Below are 20,198 nucleotides of genomic sequence, written 5' to 3' on the forward strand. Positions count from 1 at the left end.
TATCTTTATATTTATGCTTACATCCCAAAATTATCAATTAATTTGTTTCTTTATGTGCACCATTCAATTCTGCATGTTTTCATATATAATACATCTAACATTTAAGGCAAGTTTTTTCTGCCTGACAAAGCCCATTCAATCAAATATTTGTAGCCAAAAGAATTGCATTTCAAGTTTTTAAGTAATGTCACCATGAAAAATTAATCCTAACCCTGAGAAAATGCTTCCATCACAATGAGCTTTTCACACACTAATATTAATCACTCAACAGTTCTTTCATTAGAAGTGTGGTTAAGCTGCAAATAAAGATCTCATGGAATCATATTTATTACAAAATTTCACCTCTTGCTCTCCTACTAACAATTTATATAAAAGGTAACAGCACATATCAGAATATTTAGCAACACTGTCCGTGTCCCGGGGTAATGGGTTATTACCCACCACACACTCAAGGGCCAATGTGATGGAGATGAGCATTGAGGCCACATGCAACTTTAGTGTATGCCTCCAAGTTTGCCTTTGATAATTTTAAGTTATGTAATATAAGTTCAGTCCTTCTGTACAATAAATTACTTTATTATAAATACAAATCATCCTACATTGCATTTAAGAATAAATAAAAAATATATAAATATTACATCGTAGATAATTTGCCCAACTTTTGGGCTGCTGCAGCAGCATTTTCATTGGTCAGCATCTGAAGTTCCTGAAACCTCTCAGAGATGCGCTGTGTTACCTGTCAAAGAAAATGTGGCTTACTGTTAAATTTCTGACATGAAATAACCTGTCAAAAAGAAAATATTTAAAACACGATATTCTTTCAGAGAGAAAATCCTATAATCTTATTTCTTTACCCCAGGCAATGACCATAGTTGTTTGCTTATTTTTTGTAAAAGTGTACGAATCTGCAGTGGTGTTGGGGCTTGGGTTTGGGTCACATGACTTACTTACTTCACTCCAAACCAGACATACATTTTGTTATTTATTTATTTATTTATTTATTTATTTTTTTTTTTTAATGTTTGACCTATAGCGATGATAGGCTTTCTTGATGGGGCCTGCTTGCCAGCCCCATCCTACAATAGCGTTGGCAAGTGTTTGTTTTTACAGTGGCGGCATCTTGCTTGGCTCATGCTGCCCCCCTGAGCTCATCTTTGATCTTCTTTAGAGAGTTCACTTAGTCTGGGTTGATGGGTGGTCTTCAGGACAGCATGTGGGTAGTCTTAGGCCACTTGTCAATGACAAAAAATTGTCAACTTGTAGAGGCGGGCAGGACTTTAACCTAGGTCCTCCAGAACACTACACCCACATGCTGACCACTCAGCCACTGCCACATGTCTGGCAGTGAAAGGCCAGACAGTGACTGAGTGTGTTTTAGATTATAAGTGAAAGGCCAGACAGTAACTAAGTGGTTTTGATTCATCATCATCATCATTGTCGTTTAACGTATATATTGTCCCATTTAAGATGGGGTTGGACGGGCAATGATTGTTCTCCACATCTCCCGATCTTGTGCCATATCCTTCTCTATTTCCAATATATTCACATCCTCCATCACACACCCACTCCAGTTTTTCCTAGGCCTTCCTACTGGCTGCCGTCCCCCAACTCTCACCTCCTCCACCTCCTTCAGCACCCCCTCCCTCTACTCTTTTCACATGTCCAAACCATCTTAGTCTTCTCTTCCTCAACTCTACGGAAAGGTCCTCAACCCCACACATCTCGGCTACTTCATTGCTAGACTTCCCATCCTGCCACCTCACTCCTGCCATGTATCTCAGCATCCTGCGATCACAGCTGCGTCGTCTGCTCGTCAGTGCCCATGTTTCTGCTCCATACAAGAGAGCAGATCTCACACAGGCTTTGCATACACTTCCTCTGCTCCTTAATCTTATGCTGCGGTTCACTAAGAGACTGGCCATTTCTCGCTACCTTCTCCATCCAACTGCCACTCTTGCTCTTACTGCTCTCTCCACTCCCGCTATAGTTCAACACATCTCCCAAATAGTAGAATTGTTATACCTTCTTCAACACACCCATCCACCACCATCCAACCATTTTCACCATCACCATCCTCATCTTCCCCCCCACACCTCAGACACACAAAGTCCCACACCCTTCGCAAATTTCTAAGCCCTAAACATCGCCAATGACACCAATTAAAATATAGGCAATAACCGTATGTGTTGTAAAATGTGAAAAAGTTATCAGAAAGTGAATTTTAGTATTAAAAATTATGAAACCTATGTAAATAGTCTTTCAAAATAAAATATCTATTTTCTAACAACCAGTCTACTGACAATGTTATACAGGAGCTAGAGGTTAGTTCTTTCAAAGGCAGTTTGTTCATCACTAGGTTAATTAGTTTTTAACAATTTTTATAAAATTGGAGTAAAAATCCCTAAACAGAGAGCAGCAAATGTAAAACATGCCTGGCATTAAAGGGTTATTGGTTATCAGGATTTTGGGGGAGTTTCCTTGGTGTGGTGGTTAGTACCCCTAGCTATGGATCATGGGGTCCCAGGCTCTATATAAGCCTGGGGCAGTCGGAGCCTAAACTACCCTGCTGTTCAACCTCCTTTTTAGGGCTGGCTGATAAATGAGTACCTGGGGAAACCTGGGAAGGTAGGATGGATATCACACTGGCACTGTGTCCCTGGGTAGCTGGTTCTTCCCACGTGTAAGTATTACCTTTAAGTTGCATGTCTATACAAGTATTTTTCCACTAAATGCATCCCACTAGCTAACACTGATGTTAGAAAGACTACTGGTAACATGCTAATGCTGCAATTGTTAATATATTCAAGGATATGACTGACAAACACATGCGAGAGGAAAATGGGGTTGGACAACAGGGTAAAGGTGATGGAAATAAAGTTAACTAAAGATCTTCATCCTCAAAGCCTAAGGCAACCAGTATGGGCAAGAAGTAATACAAAAATACACAATCTGGGATTCAACCTTGGTGTACTTCTCCACACAGTTCTGTACGCAGTTCTCCTCACTGGTTCTGACGCTGCGTGAAGTGAAGTCCCACACACAGGCATTGAAGCAGCTCTCACTCAGCTTGTTGTACTGTACCAAGAAATCCCTGAACTGCTTGACTTGCACCTCTGCCTGGATCTGCTCACTCATTCCTGAGACATCTATGGTAGCCATGATGACTAATCTGAGGAGAGGAAATTATATATATAATGAAAGGGTTAAAAAGAGAAGGGGGATGTAAGGAGTGAGGAGAAGAGGTGAGAGGGACGGGTATGTGAGGAGCTAGGAGAGGAGGTAAGAGAGACTGGGGTATTGAAGGGAGCCATAGTAAGATTCATGGAGGGGGAGAGGGAAGAACATGCTGATGAAGGGGAGCAGGAGTGGTATATGAATGCCAACTTGTTAATGGTGATTCCTATGGCTTTATGTTATGTATGAAATATTGTAATCACGTGAGTGTATCATGAGATATAGGTTTTGCTGTGCTTGCAGTGTATATTATTCCATGCATAACTTCTCTATAATCATCTAGTTGATTAGGTAATTACGTTGAATGACTCTCTGCCCCAAAAAGACATTTATTATGCCCCCTGAACTTGGCGTCGTAGGGTGGGTGAGGCAACGCACCCCCCACCAGCATATGCCCCCCTTGACGGATTGATTAATTGATATTATAGTGTGGGGGGAGCAAACCCTCTCCATTAGGTTATGTTAGGTTTGGTTGATATTTTCCCTTTGTGTCATAGTTTAAGAATGGAGTACATGTCCCTGAACCATAACATGAAGGCAGAACTGGTAAAACATTTCTGTAAAATAGTCACACCAAGAACAAGATGGAAAAATGTGCATGGCAGCATGGACAGTAATTATCAATATTAGTTATCATATCTAACTAAACTTATCTTAACCTCCTAAGAGGGGGGCACTTTGTCCCCCTCAACTCAAGCAAACCCAACATAGCCTAATGGAGAAGGGATTTGCTCCCTCTCAACCTCCTCCCATTTTCCAGCTTCACCTTCATATTATGATTCAGGAATGTGTACAGTAATCCCTCCCAAATCCAAACATGCTCCATATCAAGATGCTAGACCTTGGCTCTATTACGTCTGTATCTGAATTCACTTGTCTGTATCTGGACATGAAGTTCTGATATGACTGGTTGGGGTGACCTACAAATTTATAAAAAAATCAGTTGGTCAGCTAGTCAGACTCTCATGACATGTACAGACCCACTAGCTGAGCAAAACCAGCCAACTGTACTGCTAAGAGCAATGGAGAAGCCCCAAAAGGTTATAAATGTGCAGGCGATCATAAATCAAAGGAGTGCACCATGGCTGAGAAGAAATGCATGAATTGTGTGAGGTACAAGAAGCCTGAAATTAACCACTCAATGAATGACCAGTGCTGTGTAGTTCTTCAGACTGAAATTGAGAGAATTCATAACATAACCAATCATGGTTATTGATTAGTGTTTGTACTCGAAGATAAATTGTGTGATAAATGTTCAGTGAGTTGGAAATAATCCTTGGATATTTAATTGTGATACTATAACAAAAATATCAGACATGAAAACTGAACCAATGGATATTTGTGAATTGTGATACTATTCATGAAAGCAATTAAGACTCACTCACTCGCTACGACGTTTGAGAATAAGTGCATTGAGGATTATTATTGAGGCTAACATTGAAATTGTTGACGGCCCTCATAGAGTGCTGCATCAGCAGTGGAGCAGGGCCTGAAACCTAATCATCAATGGTAAACAGTAAACATTCAAAATATAAATATTACACTGCTGAATTGTAGCACATGACTGAGTGTCTCATGCTAGAACATCTCTACATTATTCGGTATTATTTCGGCATAACTGTAGAGCATGTTAACTAAATTAGCATCCAGGCCCCTCTTACACCCGGTAGAAGTGACGGGCCAAATTTGTGGCTTTACCATGTACCAGCGACGGCCCAAATTTTTGCCATGTTATAAACCCCATAAAATAAATGATGCATAAACTGATTACAAATGCATTTATATATTATGATTGATTGATTGATAGTTTATTGTTGCAAGTAAACAACAAAAGAGAAGGGAGGAGCATGCCATCCCAACCTCCAGGCAGTACAGTGTGCTTATAATTATGAAATGGTATGAGTGAGTGATGATTTTTCTCATTTTTCTTGCTTAGAGGGGCCTTTAAGAAACATGATACCCGCACCTACCGGGTTAAAAGAATCCAGCGAGCCCAGACTGACGACCTCGTATAGCACTAATAGCAGAATTCCAATATTCAATGTAACTAACACTGCATAATCTTCTTGCATTCTAATGAGGAATGGGGTACAAAATCATGCAATTCACTACATTTATCACCAGAAAAACATGAACCACGTAAGAAAATCGTTGGTTGGGTGAAACTGTAAATTATCCAAATATTTTCCAAACCTTAATAAGATCAGTCCTCAACAGTCCACCCTGAACAGAGTACAAATCCAAAAAAGCCAAGCGATAACTGTAGGGCAATTCTGTAAGGATATTCAGCCTGCTAATCACACCCACATGATTATTACCTCTCCCGTCCCGGCCGCCTTGATCTTGGTCTTGGAGTGAGAACTTGAACTTGAACTTGGAGTCGGGAGTCACAGTAGTAGAGTCCCTGAATGGAGTACTATAGGCGGTATTTATCTAGCCTTACACTCATACACTACCAATTTTGACACTTCTAACATATTTTGAAAACATAGTGTGATTTAATATATAATGTTTGAAAGGTTGCACAATAACATGGGGTTGCACCACATCGCGGCCCACTCAACAGACCAGTGGCAACTTCAACCCTCCATAGTTATTGCAACATCAAACCGTAATTTCACACCTGGCTTGAATTACCACGGGCTGATCCAGGTGTTATACGGATGTGGTAATAGCCTTGGTCTTGTAATAAATGTTGAAGCAGAATTAATATGGTATATAATTATGGAGGAGAGGAAATGTGTAAGTGTGGCTTTTTCGTTCATCTGGCAGCGTCTATCACTGTACGTGTATGGTGCGTGTGTGTGTGTGTGTGTGTCACCGTTGCCAGATTATCGTACTCAGAGCCTCTTATTTACCGGTTTCTGAGCCATAGCTATTGCCAAAAAAACACCAATAATTATCCATTTTAACGATAACTATATATGAAGGCAGTTTTGGGGTCGGAAATCGGCAAACACAGGAGGCTGAGTACGACAATCTGGCAACGTTGGTGTGTGTGTCAGCAGAGATAGAGAACTTTAGAAGGGGCGTGTGCGTTGTCAAGTGAACATTGACTGGAAGATAACTCATATCTACCTGTAGCTCACTCCTCAGGTAACACACACAGGTAAGAAACGATCACCTTCACTTTCACTCTCAGCATCACACTGTCACGGCATAAATCAGCATCTCTTCATATTTTTCCTGTTTCCCTAACCGCCTGTCAGTGGTTGGCTCATACGCAGTTGACAGAAGTTCATTTCCCGTTTGAAGAATGCTTATAGTGCCTGAAGTCTTTTTTGGTTTGTGGGTCAGGTGGAAATGTATTAAATGAGAGGAAACTACAAGAAGAAAAGGTCCTGAGCCTATTTCTTATTCGTGTATACGTTCTTCCTTTTCTATTCCAAGTTCGTATTTCTAAGTCATCTTCAATCATTCATAGAGTGGAAATACATCAGATGAGAAGGAAAAAGGGAAAGATAAAAAAGAAAGAAGGAAAAGAGAATAAAAAGATCCATTTAATAAGCCATTTTCTTCATGGTCCTCCTATTTTCACGGTTAATTGTCACTCTTATCTCTGATTGTGAATAGCTAGCTTAGATGATTTACTGTCACATGGATACTGAAACGTGTCTATAGTCCCCTGAAACATGAGACTGGTGAAACATGCATCAAATAAGAGGAAAATAAGAAAAAAAGTAATGACAGCCTAGCAAGTATATAGGCTATATCCTCTACCGGCTGTAAATTTTTTTTTTCGTATGTCAGTGTAGTTTCCTTTCTTTAAGTTGTCTGCTGATCGCTCAGTCATGATTATCGCATTTTCGTCCCTCCCAACCTTACTGTTTTATGTAGGACAATGATTTTTTTATACAGTGTGTAGGAATAAGTGATGCATCTGTGACACAAATTTCATCGTAATCCATTGAGACGTTATTGCACAACAGACATTTTACTGGCGATTTTTAGATATTTTTTGAAATTACGTTATGGTTTTAAAACTATGAAGAGAATAATGATTTCCTTTTGTGTGCTGTTACTAGACATCCAGACGTACCTAATCCAGCATATTCGTAATTGTAAGTGAAAAGGAAAAAAATTCAGATTTACAGGAAAATATGAAAAATAAATATAAATAAAATAAAAATTTAAAAATTTGTCAAAAATATATTTCAAGGAGCTTAAGTATGGCTATGCTGCAGTTGTTAGATACGAATCTCATGATCATTTTAAAAAAATAAAAAATAAAAATTGCTCATTACTTACGGAGTTATAGTTACTTTCGTGCGAAAAAACAAGTTTTGAGATAATTGCATTTTTATGTTTATATGTTCACTACTCCATAAAAGTGCCTCCAAATAGTATCAAATGCACATATCTTCTTACATAATCTTCTGACAATTTCAGAGAAGTAAGCAGCAGATGTTCATTACACTTCATGTCATGCTTATGTGTAGCTGCAGTGTGGGAGACAAGGCTCCTGGTCCCCTGTTATTTATGTATAGAACGTATATAATATGTTATATGCATATTATATAATTTCATTACATAAATAACATATTAAAAAGGGTTTCAGTGGAGCCTACCCACCTCATTGTTGCCAGGAAAAGCTTCAAAAGGCACCAGGCTGGTAGTCTGGTCCAGGTTTGGTCATATGTTTCTTTTTCTTTGCTGACCGTCGTGGTGTTGTCTTCTTTTTGTCCATCCTCTCTTTAGTTAGCAGGCTTTCAGGTGACTCAGCAAAATCTAGTTGTTGCATGAACTTATTTTCAACGAAGCCAAAATTGTGGTCTACAATAGTGAGCTGTGTTACAAACTTTATCCTTTTCAAGCCAGCAAACTTGGACTTGCTGTGGTGGCGCCAGAGTTTGGAATGAAGGCTTTCATTTCTATTTTGACTTCCACCTTTCAGGCATTGAGCAAAATAGTTTGGCAGCTATCACATCTGATATTGACTGTGCAGTCAAAGTATGAGGGGATAATTTTCCATGAACTTTTGTTGCCACAGTCAACACAACTGACCAAATTTAGCAGTTCTGACAATCTCTGATGAGAAATATTGTACATGCCACAATGCTCATTCACCTCTCCAACCTTTCGATGTTCAGGTGGCAACAAGCTGTGTCTAAAGCTTGCTGCACTTTGGGTGGGAGGTTCAACAAACGAAGTCGAGGCAGACGCCGCCGCGACACCTGCAGCAGCAGCAGCGGAGGGAGCAGATACATCATTCTCACTGTCTTTTCTCCACCTTTTCAGAGCTTTCTGACGATTAGTTGAACTTGTAGCCTTCCTTTTAGCGCTGACACGAGGCATGTTTCAGTCGGAGTAGTGAAATATATCAAAATAAATGAGCATGGTAGGTCAAACGTGGTTATGAGTGACGCATATGCAGGCCCCACGCTGATATCGATCCATCTGACGCCGCCAGGCCCCGCCCCGCACACCACACCACACACTGTGCTGCCGGTGAAGACACCTAAACTATCGTACAACAATATCAGAGCAAAAATCAAAAACACAGCAAACAAAACGAAAAATACAAGGAAAACAAATCATAAGAAAGAAAGAGGCGTGGCAGGCCGGCGGGGCTTTAAATTCCTGGGCATTTAAAGCGCCATTAACCTGAGAAGGAGTGCGTCGTGGGTCTGACAGCGGGTCGCCCGCGATGTAGTGATACTTCATCTCACTAAACACGAATTTTCAAGAAATCGATTTTTTTTCACCGAAATGACAGCAGACAACCTTAAGTCCCCTGAAGCATACATCAAGTGAGAGGAAAATACCAGGGAAATGCGATGACAGTTTAGAATTCTCGGAAAAGAAGGATAACGTCAACTCGCTCGCCAAGGTCAGTTGCTTGTGGCGGGACATTAAACGAAGGAATGTGAGAAATACATTAACAAGCTAGCAATGGAGAAATTTAAGACATACTAATTATGTTATAGTAAGAATGTTTGTGCTGAGCAAATGTGAGGTGTTAGATGTTAAATGATAGGAGACGCCTCTGACAACGTCCTATAGCTTGTGGTATGGCATATATATTTTTTACTGATTAAAAGAATTAGTGGGGTGCTGAAGCGTATGGGTTCGAGACCTGCCCGGTGCCATGGGAGTGGAAAGGTGGGCTCTCCGTTGTTGGGCCTCCACCTCTCTACCAGCCGTCTGGGTGGTTGCGCAGCATGCACTGCCTTCCTCCCTTGGTCGTCCCACCGAGCTGAAGAAAAAATGCCAGAAGCATCGCCTCTTCGGTGGCCCGTGGTCCAGATCGAGGAGCGATAGGACAAAATACAGAAATAAGATTGTGATCGGAGGAGCCCATTGGAGAGAACAGTTTGACCGAGTAAGCTCAGCTGAATAATTAGAGGTTAGGAAGAGATATACTAGTAGTAGAATGTTGAGCGGATCTTTATTGGTGCAGGTTACTATTGTTATGCCGGGCGTGTTACTTGGGTTCCGTGTCGCCGTCAGGAGACTCCGTGGGAGGGAGATATGTAAACACTTTGCACAGCTTCTGTAGTTTAATTTTCTTCCTTAGTAGTACACTTCACTCTGACTCTTCACTTACCACTAGCTTACTATGACTGGGACTGGGGCTCCTCTCGCCCTCTTCTCCTATATATATCCAGAACAGTACAGTCTAGAATGTTACAGTATATTTTAGATCATACAAGAACATGTAGCAAAAGTATGTGCGAGTTAGCAACACTTCCCGCCTGGCGCCTGGCCGCGCCCCGCGGGGCGCGGAGGAGGCTTTGCTCCCCGCCCCCCTGCTCGCTTCTCCTGGAGCCTTCTAGAGGCCTATGGACGCCGGGGGAAGCTTCCAGCACAACACATTGGAGGGTGTACTCCCAGCAACGCCGAAGGGACAGATACCGGGCCATCTACACCTGGAAGGTCCTGGAGGGGCAAGTGCCTGATCCTACAGCACAGGCACTGCAGCCCTATACCACTGGAAGGAAGGGACACCTGTGCAAAAGACGAGCCCTGCCAACCACAGCCTCAGTGAAGATAAAGACCCTGCTGGCAGCCAGCCTGGCCTATGAGCTAGGGTCTTAGGATCTTCAACTCGCTGCCAAAAGAGGTCAGGGATTATCTGGCTGCACTGTTGAGAGCTTCAAGGCTAGACTGGACAAGTTCCTGAAGACAGTGCCAGATGAACCTTCTGTGCTAGGGTACACAGCCCAGTGCCGCACTTCCAACGCAATACTTGATCAAGTGGCTCTACAGGACAGAGACGCCAGGGTAGCAGTGGCGGACCACCGCGACTGTGAGGCGGAGCATCTAGACTACACAGAAGTAACATAAGCAAGAAGGGTCTCTAAGTGTGATGAGCAAGCCTCCCATAACCCACTTGACGAGTGGGGGTACGTACCTCTGGCCGACTCGGTAAGGAGTGGCTCCCCCGTCAGTGGCCGTCACGCTGGTCGCGGGTTCAATCCCAGGCAGCCGGCGAATAACCGAATACCTTCTCGTGTTTTTCGATACACGCAGAGGTCGTGTTGGAGAATAGAAAAGAGAAAACCTCGGCATTTCATAAGTTCAAGAAAACACAGTGTGAGGACGCGGTTTCAGAGTTCAGCAGCTGTTTCGTCACTATGGACATTCTTCACGTGGCCTGACCCACGTGGTAAGGCTTCGTTGTATGGGCGCGATGATATCTCGTTTCCTGCTTCACCAACTGCTCCTGTGTTGTCTCCACTGTCTTCTGCTAGCCTTCAAGCCTCCCGGAAGACCACAGGAAAGGAACGTAGAGATGAAAACAAGAGTGAAAACAGCTTGGTAAGGCTTCGTTGTATGGACGTGCCGATAAATCGTTTACCACTTCACCATCTGCTCTTGTGTTGTCCTCAGTGTCTTTTACTAACCTTAAACCTCATGGAAGACCACGGGTAAGAATGTAGAGATCAAAACAAGTGTGGAAATAGCCATGAGATAGTGTTGGAATCATCAACCACATTCTCAAACGTTTCGACGCCTTAGTAGTGACCAAAGAGACTATAGTCTCCTTGGTAGTGACGGTGACGGTTAACTAGTACACCTAATTATTTAGCTCTCGTAGAAGCTGTATGGATTTCCATTGGTGGGTTGACATCAACGGCGGTAGTGTTGCAAGACTTTACGCCATGAACAGGAGAAACTGATGGCAACCAGACGATATATCCTCTTTGGCCACCAACCATTATCGTGACAAGAGCCCGAAGCGTTGGGAGTACAAGTCCAGTCACCACAGCTAATAAAAGTACAATAGGAGTGTTCACGCCCCTGCTAATGGTGTGTGTGGTTAGGTTAGGTTCAATCGGTATGGTTTGGTTTGAGTTAGGTATTGTTAGGCTAGGTTAGGTTATTACTTATTAGTGATTCCATGGACAGGTTAGGCTAGGTTAGGTTATTAGTGATTACATGGTTAGGTTAGGTTTTGTTTTGTTACATTAGGCTAGGGACATTTAAAGATGGGGGAATTGTGAAAAATCTCGCCTTCTATCGAAATACGAGTCCAGTCATCACAAAGTCCAATATGGGTATTCACACCATCATTGTATACATTCGTTCATCCAGCATTCCATCTGCACAGTCCATCTACCTCTTATAATTGTTTGTTGTCCATTGTTTTCTGCAGATAAGCCACCACCATGGCTGCCACCGCCGCCCTGCCACCGCACCTGTCCAGGTATGGACTAATGGGCTGCCGTGAAGGTAAGCAAGGTAGTAGTAGTAGTGGTATCAGTAGTAGTAGTAGTAGTATTTAATATTTGTTAGTTAAATTCTTTAGTAATAATTTATTGCATATGAATTATTTTTCTTTAATTAATTGTTATATATTTACCTATACCATTACTATTATTATTATTATTGTTATTATCATTATTATTTTTTTTATTATTATTAGTTTATTATTTATTATTATTTGCTTACTTTCTGCATTAGCACATGTCCAGGGGGTTCTGTCATGTGGTGGTTTTACAGTGATGTTTTTCCCTAGGGTCATTGTGGTCCATTCTGGCCCTGGAGTCGGTGAGCACAGAGGTGAGGATCCGTGGCTTTGTGGCCCAGGTGTGCGCCAAGCTGGTGTACCACAACAACTCCCCCGAGACTCTACAGGTGTGTTGATACCCATTAACGTAGTACCTTTATAACATGCACACACGAGGCGCTTAGTGTAGATGGGGTGACCAAACTAGTTAAGTGTACCACAACAACTTCCCTGATACTGCAGGTGTGTTGATAGCCATTCACGTATTCATAGTGCCTTCATAACATGCACACAGTTCCACACACGAGGCACTTTGTGTAGACGGGGCAACCGAACCAGGTAAGGCGGTATTCCATTTTTGGTGGCATCTGACAACTGAATTCTTGCTGACACAGCCTCGACCAAACCTTTGCCAAATATCACTAAGGCCATGAAACCACCCATGGAAATAATAACACAACCTTGATGAAAGCCTTAAATGTGGATGTTTGAGCCACTAAAGGTTTGAGAATATGGACCTTCCTTACCTCCTGGCATTACAGGCAATCACTTAACAAATACAGCAAGATGATTTAAATGAATACCGACACTCCTCTGGCCTTTGAGTTCTATTCTTTTATAGGAGCAGTGCTTAGCTGTTTTTTTTTTTTGTTCATTTTGTTTTTGCCCTTTAGCTGTTGCCTTTGTTGTAAAAAAATAAAGAATGGAGGTGGCAAAGGTGATCGCTAATTGGTCTCGTTCCTCAGGTGCAAGCTGTGTACCCTGTGGACGAGGGCGCTGCTGTGTACCAGTGTGAGGTGTGCATTGGAGGCCGAACCATCGTCACTCACTGCATGGAGAAGAAGAAGGTGAGATGACCATACCTGCTTGCTGACCTATCTACCTGGTGACCTACCTGCCTACTTACCTAACTGCCTGCCCACCTACCTGCCTACTTTCCTACCTGCCTGCCCACCTAAACCTGCCTCTCCACCAGCCTGCCTTTGTCTTCCTTTCAGGGAAGAGTTCAAAGTACAAGTTTCCAAATTAAGTATTATACCTTCAAGCTCTCCCTAGACTTTTCCCTAATTTTCAAGTTACACGCAGGCTTTTGCAACACTTCCCCAATTTCCAAACTACATATATAGGCATTCCCAACCCTCTTCCCCATGGTTAGGTTAGGCTAGGCTAGTTTTGGTTTGGATAGGTTAGGTTCGGTTCAGTTTGGTTTGGTTTAAGTTAGGTCAGGTAATTTTAGGCTAGGTTAGGTTATTAGTGATTCTATGGTTAGGTTAGGCTAGGTTAGGTTATTAGTGATTCTATGGTTAGGTTAGGCTAGGTTAGGTTATTAGTGATTACATGGTTAGGTTAGGTTTGGTTGGGTTACATTAGGCTAGGTTAGGTTTGGTTTGGTTGGGTTAGGTTAGGTTAGGCTAGGTTAGGTTATTAATAACAGTTATCCATTAATGATATAATTAACAAAATATACACTGAACCCCATAATATACAACACCAATTATATAGAGCTATCTAGATGCAGATGAGGGTGATAGTGACGATGATGTTTCACAAATTTGCATCGTCATACCCCCCCATCCATCCCCACATCAGGCCGAAAAGGAGTTTGAGAAGGCGGTGAAGGCGGGGCATCGGGCCGTGATGGCACGGGAGCATGACGACTCCTGCGACATCTTCAAGCTGAACCTGGGCAACTTTCCAGCAGGTGTGTGTATTTACCTATTTACCTATTTGTAGTCTACCTGGCCCGAGCTAAGCTCTAATAGTTCCGTCTCCATATCTACATTTATCCAGCCTTTCCTTCATTTGTTGGACACTGCTTGCCTCCACCACCTCTTCCTTCAAGCTGTTCCATGTGTTAACACTTCTATGTGGAAAACTGTTTTTCCAAGTCACTCAAACAGGTTCCTTTATTAAATTTCTTTCCATATCCTCTCATCCCCTGCATTCTCGCAGTTGAGAAGAGATCATCTCTATCCATCTCATCAAACTTATTTACCAACTTATACAGCATGATCAGATCTCCTCTCTTCCTTCTTTGTTCCAGTGTTGTCAATTTCATCTCCTTCAATCTGTCTTCATACATCATATTCAAGAGTTCTGGGACCATTTTAGTTGCAATTCTCTGTATCCTTTCCAACTTTCTGATATCCTTCTTTTTGTGAGGCGACCATACAACTGCAGCATATTCAAGTTTTGGTCTTATCAGTGTTATTATTTTCTTCATAATTTCTTTGTCCATAAAATGGAATGATACCCTTATATATTGCATCATCCTGTAGGTTTCTCCAAACAGCTTGTTTATGTGCTTTTCTGGGGCTAGTGTGTCTTGCATTGTTACTCCCAAATCTTTTTCTTCATGTACTACCTTTAAGTTTTCTTCTCCCATCCTGTATGCTTTCCTTGGTCTTTTTTTACTTTTCTCCATTTCCATAACATGGCATTTGTTTGCATTGAATTCCATCTCCCATAACTGGCTCCATCTACGTATACACTCTCTCCAGGTCTTTTTGCAGTTTTTCACAGTCTTCCTCCGTCCTCACTTTTCTTATTAAGTTTGCATCGTCTGCAAAAAGGCTTATATTACTTTTTAAACCCTTCGGCATATCATTTATATATACTATTATGAACATTGGTGCCAGAACTGAGCCTTGAGGAACTCCACTCTCTACTCTCCTCCAATTGATTTCTCTTCTTGTTAAGTAATCCTTCATCCACTTGATAACCTTTCCGCCCATTCCTCCCCACTGCCGTAGTTTCCAGATTAACCTTTTGTGCGGAACCTTGTCAAAAGCTTTTTTCAAATCGAGATATACACAATCAGCCCACCCTTCTCTCTCTTGCACCACGTCTGTTGCTCTTGAGTAGAAACATAGTAAGTTAGTGACACACGATTTCCCTTTTCTAAGTCCAAACTGTTCCTTATTTACCATGTTTTCCTTTTCGAAATGTTCCATCCATTGTTTTTTATAGTTGATCAACTTTCACAAATCTTGTACATTACACTTGTCAAAGAGACTGGTCTATAATTTAGTGGTTCAGTTTTATCTCCACTTTCATAAATTGGTACAATGTTTGCTCTCTTCCATTCTAAAGGCACTTTTCCTGTATTTATACTGCATGTTATTTTGTCATAAAGTGGCTCCAATAATTCATTTCTACACTCTTTTAGCACTTGTCCAGAGATTTCATCTGGTCCCATAGCTTTCCTTCCATCTAAGGTTTTCATCAGCTGTATCAGTTCTTCTTTTCCAACCTTTACATGATATAGTTTCCCTTCATTGCAATTTTCGAGACCCCAGTCAAAGTCGATTTCTTTCGTAAACACTTTATGAAATTTTTTATTTAATATTTCTGCAATTTCTTTGTCCTTTTTGTAGAATGTTTTTTCTTTTAGCCTTTCCACTCCTTCATTTCTTTTTAACTTCCCATTTATGAATTTATAAAACATTTTTGGTTCTACTTTACATTTAAAATCTGTTCTTCTTTCAAATTTAGCTTCCTCCTCTCTCCTTATTTTCACATATTCATTTCTTGCTTTTTTTATATTTGTCTGTTATTTTTATTTGGTCTTTTCTTTAAATTCCTCCATGAGTGTGCGTGTGTGTGTGTGGGTGTGTGTGTATTTACCTAGTTGTATTTACCTAGTTGTAGTTTTACAGAGCCTGGGCTTACGCTCGTGTGGTCCCATCTCCATATCTGTATTTGTCCAACTTCTGATTCCTTAAAGCTTTGCACACTCTTCGCCAATACTACATCCTCACTTAGTCTGTTCCAAACCTCCATGAGTGTGTATTTCTTTGCAGGAAGCTATATTTCTTTATGTCTCAAGCATCTTCCTTTCCTCAATTTTTTACTGTGTTCTGTGTTCCTGATGTTTATTCCTTCTTTTAGTAGTAACTCCTCATTATCTACTTCTTCCATTTTGCTCAATAATTTATAGATTTGTATTAGGTCTCCCCTTGCTCTTCTTTGTTCTAGTGTTGGTAGGTCCATTTGTGTGTGTGTGTGTAGAGGAGACAGCTTAAGGCAAAAAAGAAAAATAGAAAGAAAAATCCTCTGCCGCTGCTCCTGTAAATAGTGGATAGTGAGAGAGATAGTGTATGTTTGTGTATGTGTCAATGTTTGTGTGTGGGTGGGTGTGTGTGTATATGTGGTTTCAACCCTTATGCTCTTTATTTCATACGCATACATTCTTGGGCTTCTTATACATCCTGGATTCTTATAGTCTTATAATCCATCCCTCTCCTCGTCACAGAGTCACGCGCTGAGATAACTCTCAAGATGGTGATGGAGCTGAAGGTGCAGACAGACGGAGGGATCAGCTTCGTCTTGCCGACTGTGCTCAACCCACGTTACTGCCCCCCCGACCACCCTATGCAGGATACCAGCACTCATGGTAGGCGGAATATAATGGTTTGATCTTTGGGGTTTGATAATGCTGTTCTTGTCTATATTCCTCCTCTCTGTCTTCTATGCCATAACTCTCTGTGATGCAAAAACTGACTGATGATTTTTATGATAACTGTTTGATCTTTGGGGTTTGCTATTGCTGTTTCTGCTTCCATTCATCCCCTTTATTACTTATATCACAACTTTCTCTGTGACGCTAAAACTGACTGATGAATTTATGTTACCGGTTTGATCTTTGTGGTTTGATATCGCTGTGTCTGCTTCTATTCATCCTCTTTATTACTTATATCATAACTTTTTCTATGTCTGGGATCCAAGGCCCAAAACAGCACTTTGATATGTCACCCTGCTGTTAAATTTTTGACCCTTGGGACCAGGGTTGGAAAAAATCATGATATCAGCACCGATCAGCTGATCACTTCTCAGCTGCCCCGCAAAGGCCCGCTATTTTGGGAGGCACATATTTACCGCAAGAAAGCTCCTCAGCTTTTCTGCGCCATGTTACTGTGTTGGTGTTGGTGTTAGTGGCCCATCTATTACTGTGTAGGTGTGTGTGTTAGTGTCCATCTATTACTGTGTGAGTGTGGGTGTTAGTGCCCCATCTGTTACTGTGTGGATGTGGGTGTCCATCTGTCACTGTGTGCTAGTGTCCATCTGTTACTGTGGGTGTTAGTGGCCCATCTATTACTATGTGGGTGGGTGTGTTAGTGGCCCATCTATTACTGTGTGGGTGTGGGTGTTAGTGTCCATCTGTGCGGGTGGGTGTTAGTGGCCCACCTATACTGTGTGGGTGTGGGTGTTAGTGGCCCATCTATTACTGTGTGGGTGTGAGTGTTAGTGTCCATCTATGTATTACTGTGTGAGTGTGTCCATCTGTTACTGTGTGGGTGTTGGTGTTAGTGTCCATCTATTACTGTGTGAGTGTGTGTGTTAGTGTCCATCTGTTACTGTGTGGGTGGGTGTGTTAGTGTCCATCTATTATTGTGTGGGTGTGGGTGTTAGTGTCCATCTATTACTGTGTGAGTGTGTGTTAGTGTCCATCTGTTACTGTGTGGGTGAGTGTGTTAGTGTCCATCTATTATTACTGTGTGGATGTGGGTGTTAGTGTCCATCTGTCACTGTGTGAGTGGGTGTGTTAGTGGCTCATCTATTACTGTGTGGGTGTGGATGTTATTGTATCTATTACTGTGTGGGTGTGGGTGTTAGTAGCCCATCTATTACTGTCTGATAGGTGCTACTTTGCCACTCGCGGTAGGTAGACAGGGCCGGCTGCCAAGTATAGGTCAGTGGGATTTTTGCGAACCCCTTACGTTCTTATGTTCTTACTAAACACTTCCCGGGAATGCCCGGGGTTAAATTAGTCATATATTCATTGTTCTTATCATCAAATATATCTTGAAATTTGATAATAAATGTATATACTATATGTCCATCATCATTTGGCAACCTAATATATAGTTATATAACGATATTCACTTAGATTGTGTTATGAAGACTGGAGGCACGGGCCAGCTATCATCAGGGGGTAGGGGCTCAGCTGATCGCTATTGCCTCCCAAAATGTCTGACAGCTGTTTTTCCTAAAACAAAAGCGAAGCGGTGTGTACCTTTTTCACATAAAAAATGCCCGAAAGTTTAGCCATGCACGTTATACGCCGAATGTACAAATTTTTAATATTTTTTTTCTTCTTTGGGGTGTTTTAAAGGGTCTGTTTTTCGTCTTATCCAATAACAACTGCTTGTTTATGATCCTTCATTGTCCATAGCTGTCTTATAATATGTTACCATAGAATACAGGGCGATCTAATAACTACAGGGGGGTCGCCTGATATGCGAACTTGGGATATGCGAACCACCTCATATGCGACCTCCTTCCTCCCTCCCTCCCCCCCTTGGGGGGTGGAGCACGTGGGAGCGGTGACTTGACTCGGTAGTAAGAGAAAAGTTTTTTTTTCATTCATTTCATGTTCCCGACTTCGCTAACATCCATTTCCTACCAAATAATGAACTTGCTGTTACTCACTTCCCGAAGGAAGGGAAATAAACAATGGCGCAATCTGGCAACTCTACTCTGTGAGACGGCTCCACGTGTTCTCTTCATCAGTACGTCTAAAGCAGCCATTGCTCTCACAAGCTGTGTCTGTGCTGTGTGCAAGCTAGCCTGTGGGCTATTGTTGTTGCTGTTGTTGTTATTATGGCGCCTCCAAAGAACTCGAAAAAGCAGTTTATTACATTGGAAACTAAGTTAAAAAAATGTGGCTGACCGCCCATATACCATTATTTACATGCTTTTTAAGGTTCCTAATATGCGAATTTGCGATATGCGAGGCTTTGAACCGCCCATATTCTCGCATATTAGACGACCCCCCCTGTACTATACAAAAATGAAATTGGTGAAGGATCGCCCATGCCTTGCTGTTATCCAGTTTTTCCGTCGGGCGTCATTTGTATGATCTTGATCTTGATTTACATAGATTTACGTAGAAAATCAGACCACACAGACCCCATGGTCCAGACTAGGTGGTCTGTCCTTAAACCTAAGTGATTCTACATAAATCAGAAGGCTCCAAAACGATGCATTTCAACTCTAATTGATATTAAGTTGATGGAAGTGATGGTCGAGCTTGTTTTTGAAGGAGTCAGTCGTGTTACACTGGATCACTGACGGTGGGAGCTTATTCCATTCTCGCACTACAATGTTGGTGAAGAAAAATTTGGTGCAGTCTGAATTTACTTGTCTACATTTGAGTTTTACGGCATTGTTCCTCGTATGCAAAGTGTCATCGATCATAAACAATGTTGATCTGTCTACATTCGTGAAACCATTAAGTATTTTAAAACATTCGATCAGTTTTCCTCGGAGGCAATGTTTCTCAAGAGAGAACATGTTAAGGGTGGAAAGCCTTTCTTCATAAGTTTTGTTGCGCAAGGAAGGGATATATATATATATATATATATATATATATATATATATATATATATAGATATATATATATATATATATATATATATATATATATATATATATATATAATTTAAATCATTAGATATTTTACTCTTGATATAACACTTAAATCATTTTAAATAGGGTATATTTGATTTTGATTTAAATCATGATTTTTTTACTCTGATTTAAATCACTTGATTTAAATCATTTGATTTAAATCAAAACAACCCTGCTTGGGACATGATTATGGGGGTGTTGGACATCCAAAAAGTGAATTTGGACACTTAGGTCGGATTGCACACAAGTCTTGAGTCTTAGAGCCTAAACAGTTACAATCCCATGAATCCTAAACAGTAATTCTTGTCAGGCTTATTCGGCCCTCTGCCATCGTTCTTCAACCACATCGTCCACGTGCCGAAGCCCTACAGCATTGACGTGAAGGCGACAGTGAGTGGCAGCCACAGGATTGCCCGCATCATCTCCAGCACCGACGGCATCGTCACCACCCTTGCTGACGATGCCCTCTCAGCCCAGGTGAGGGGGAGAGAGAGAGAGACTGCACCATTTTCCTTTCTAAGTGCTCTCATTATTTTCTGCTTCATACTTTCTCTCCAATTTGTTGTCCAAAGACTCAATTTTTTGTCTAAAGCCTCAA

General features: G+C 41.5%; 2 protein-coding genes across 4 annotated transcripts in view; one reads left to right on the top strand and one right to left on the bottom strand.

Annotated features, from left to right (window-relative positions):
* Positions 1–311: 311 nt before the first annotated feature.
* LOC126998811 (mitochondrial import inner membrane translocase subunit Tim9-like) lies at positions 312–5,716 on the bottom strand. Of its 2 annotated transcripts, none has more exons than XM_050860901.1 (3): positions 5,553–5,716; positions 2,962–3,169; positions 312–736 (listed from the first exon to the last, which is right to left on the bottom strand). In XM_050860901.1, exons 2-3 carry the CDS (start codon positions 3,157–3,159, stop codon positions 635–637), a joined length of 300 nt encoding a protein of 99 aa, XP_050716858.1. In that variant the 5' UTR covers positions 3,160–3,169; positions 5,553–5,716; the 3' UTR covers positions 312–634. The 2 variants fall into 2 exon arrangements, with proteins under 2 accessions (XP_050716858.1, XP_050716859.1); XM_050860902.1 differs by lacking the exon at positions 5,553–5,716 and adding an exon at positions 5,428–5,549.
* A 474-nt stretch (positions 5,717–6,190) lies between these two features.
* LOC126998810 (von Willebrand factor A domain-containing protein 5A-like) overlaps positions 6,191–20,198 on the top strand; it is a 35,753-nt gene continuing 21,745 nt past the window's right edge. The window contains exons 1-7 of one of the 2 annotated variants that reach the window (XM_050860900.1): positions 6,191–6,343; positions 11,834–11,910; positions 12,197–12,315; positions 12,934–13,035; positions 13,778–13,889; positions 16,443–16,583; positions 19,911–20,077. In XM_050860900.1, coding sequence (XP_050716857.1) covers positions 11,847–11,910; positions 12,197–12,315; positions 12,934–13,035; positions 13,778–13,889; positions 16,443–16,583; positions 19,911–20,077 — 705 coding nt within the window. In that variant the 5' untranslated portion in view covers positions 6,191–6,343; positions 11,834–11,846. The remainder of the gene's footprint in view (positions 6,344–11,833; positions 11,911–12,196; positions 12,316–12,933; positions 13,036–13,777; positions 13,890–16,442; positions 16,584–19,910; positions 20,078–20,198) is intronic. The other variant, XM_050860899.1, reaches the window with a different exon arrangement.

The sequence above is a fragment of the Eriocheir sinensis genome, chromosome 15 (genome assembly GCF_024679095.1).
Source record: "Eriocheir sinensis breed Jianghai 21 chromosome 15, ASM2467909v1, whole genome shotgun sequence".
NCBI lineage: Eukaryota > Metazoa > Arthropoda > Malacostraca > Decapoda > Varunidae > Eriocheir > Eriocheir sinensis.

What these genes read in the sequence shown, in the direction of transcription:
- LOC126998811 (XM_050860901.1), bottom strand. Translation starts at nt 3,159, where the DNA reads ATGGCTACCATAGATGTCTCAGGAATGAGTGAGCAGATCCAGGCAGAG. An exon ending in GTGTGGAGAAGTACACCAAG is followed by an intron (nt 737 to 2,961) that starts GTTGAATCCCAG and finishes TTTCTTTGACAG; the next exon opens with GTAACACAGCGCATCTCTGA.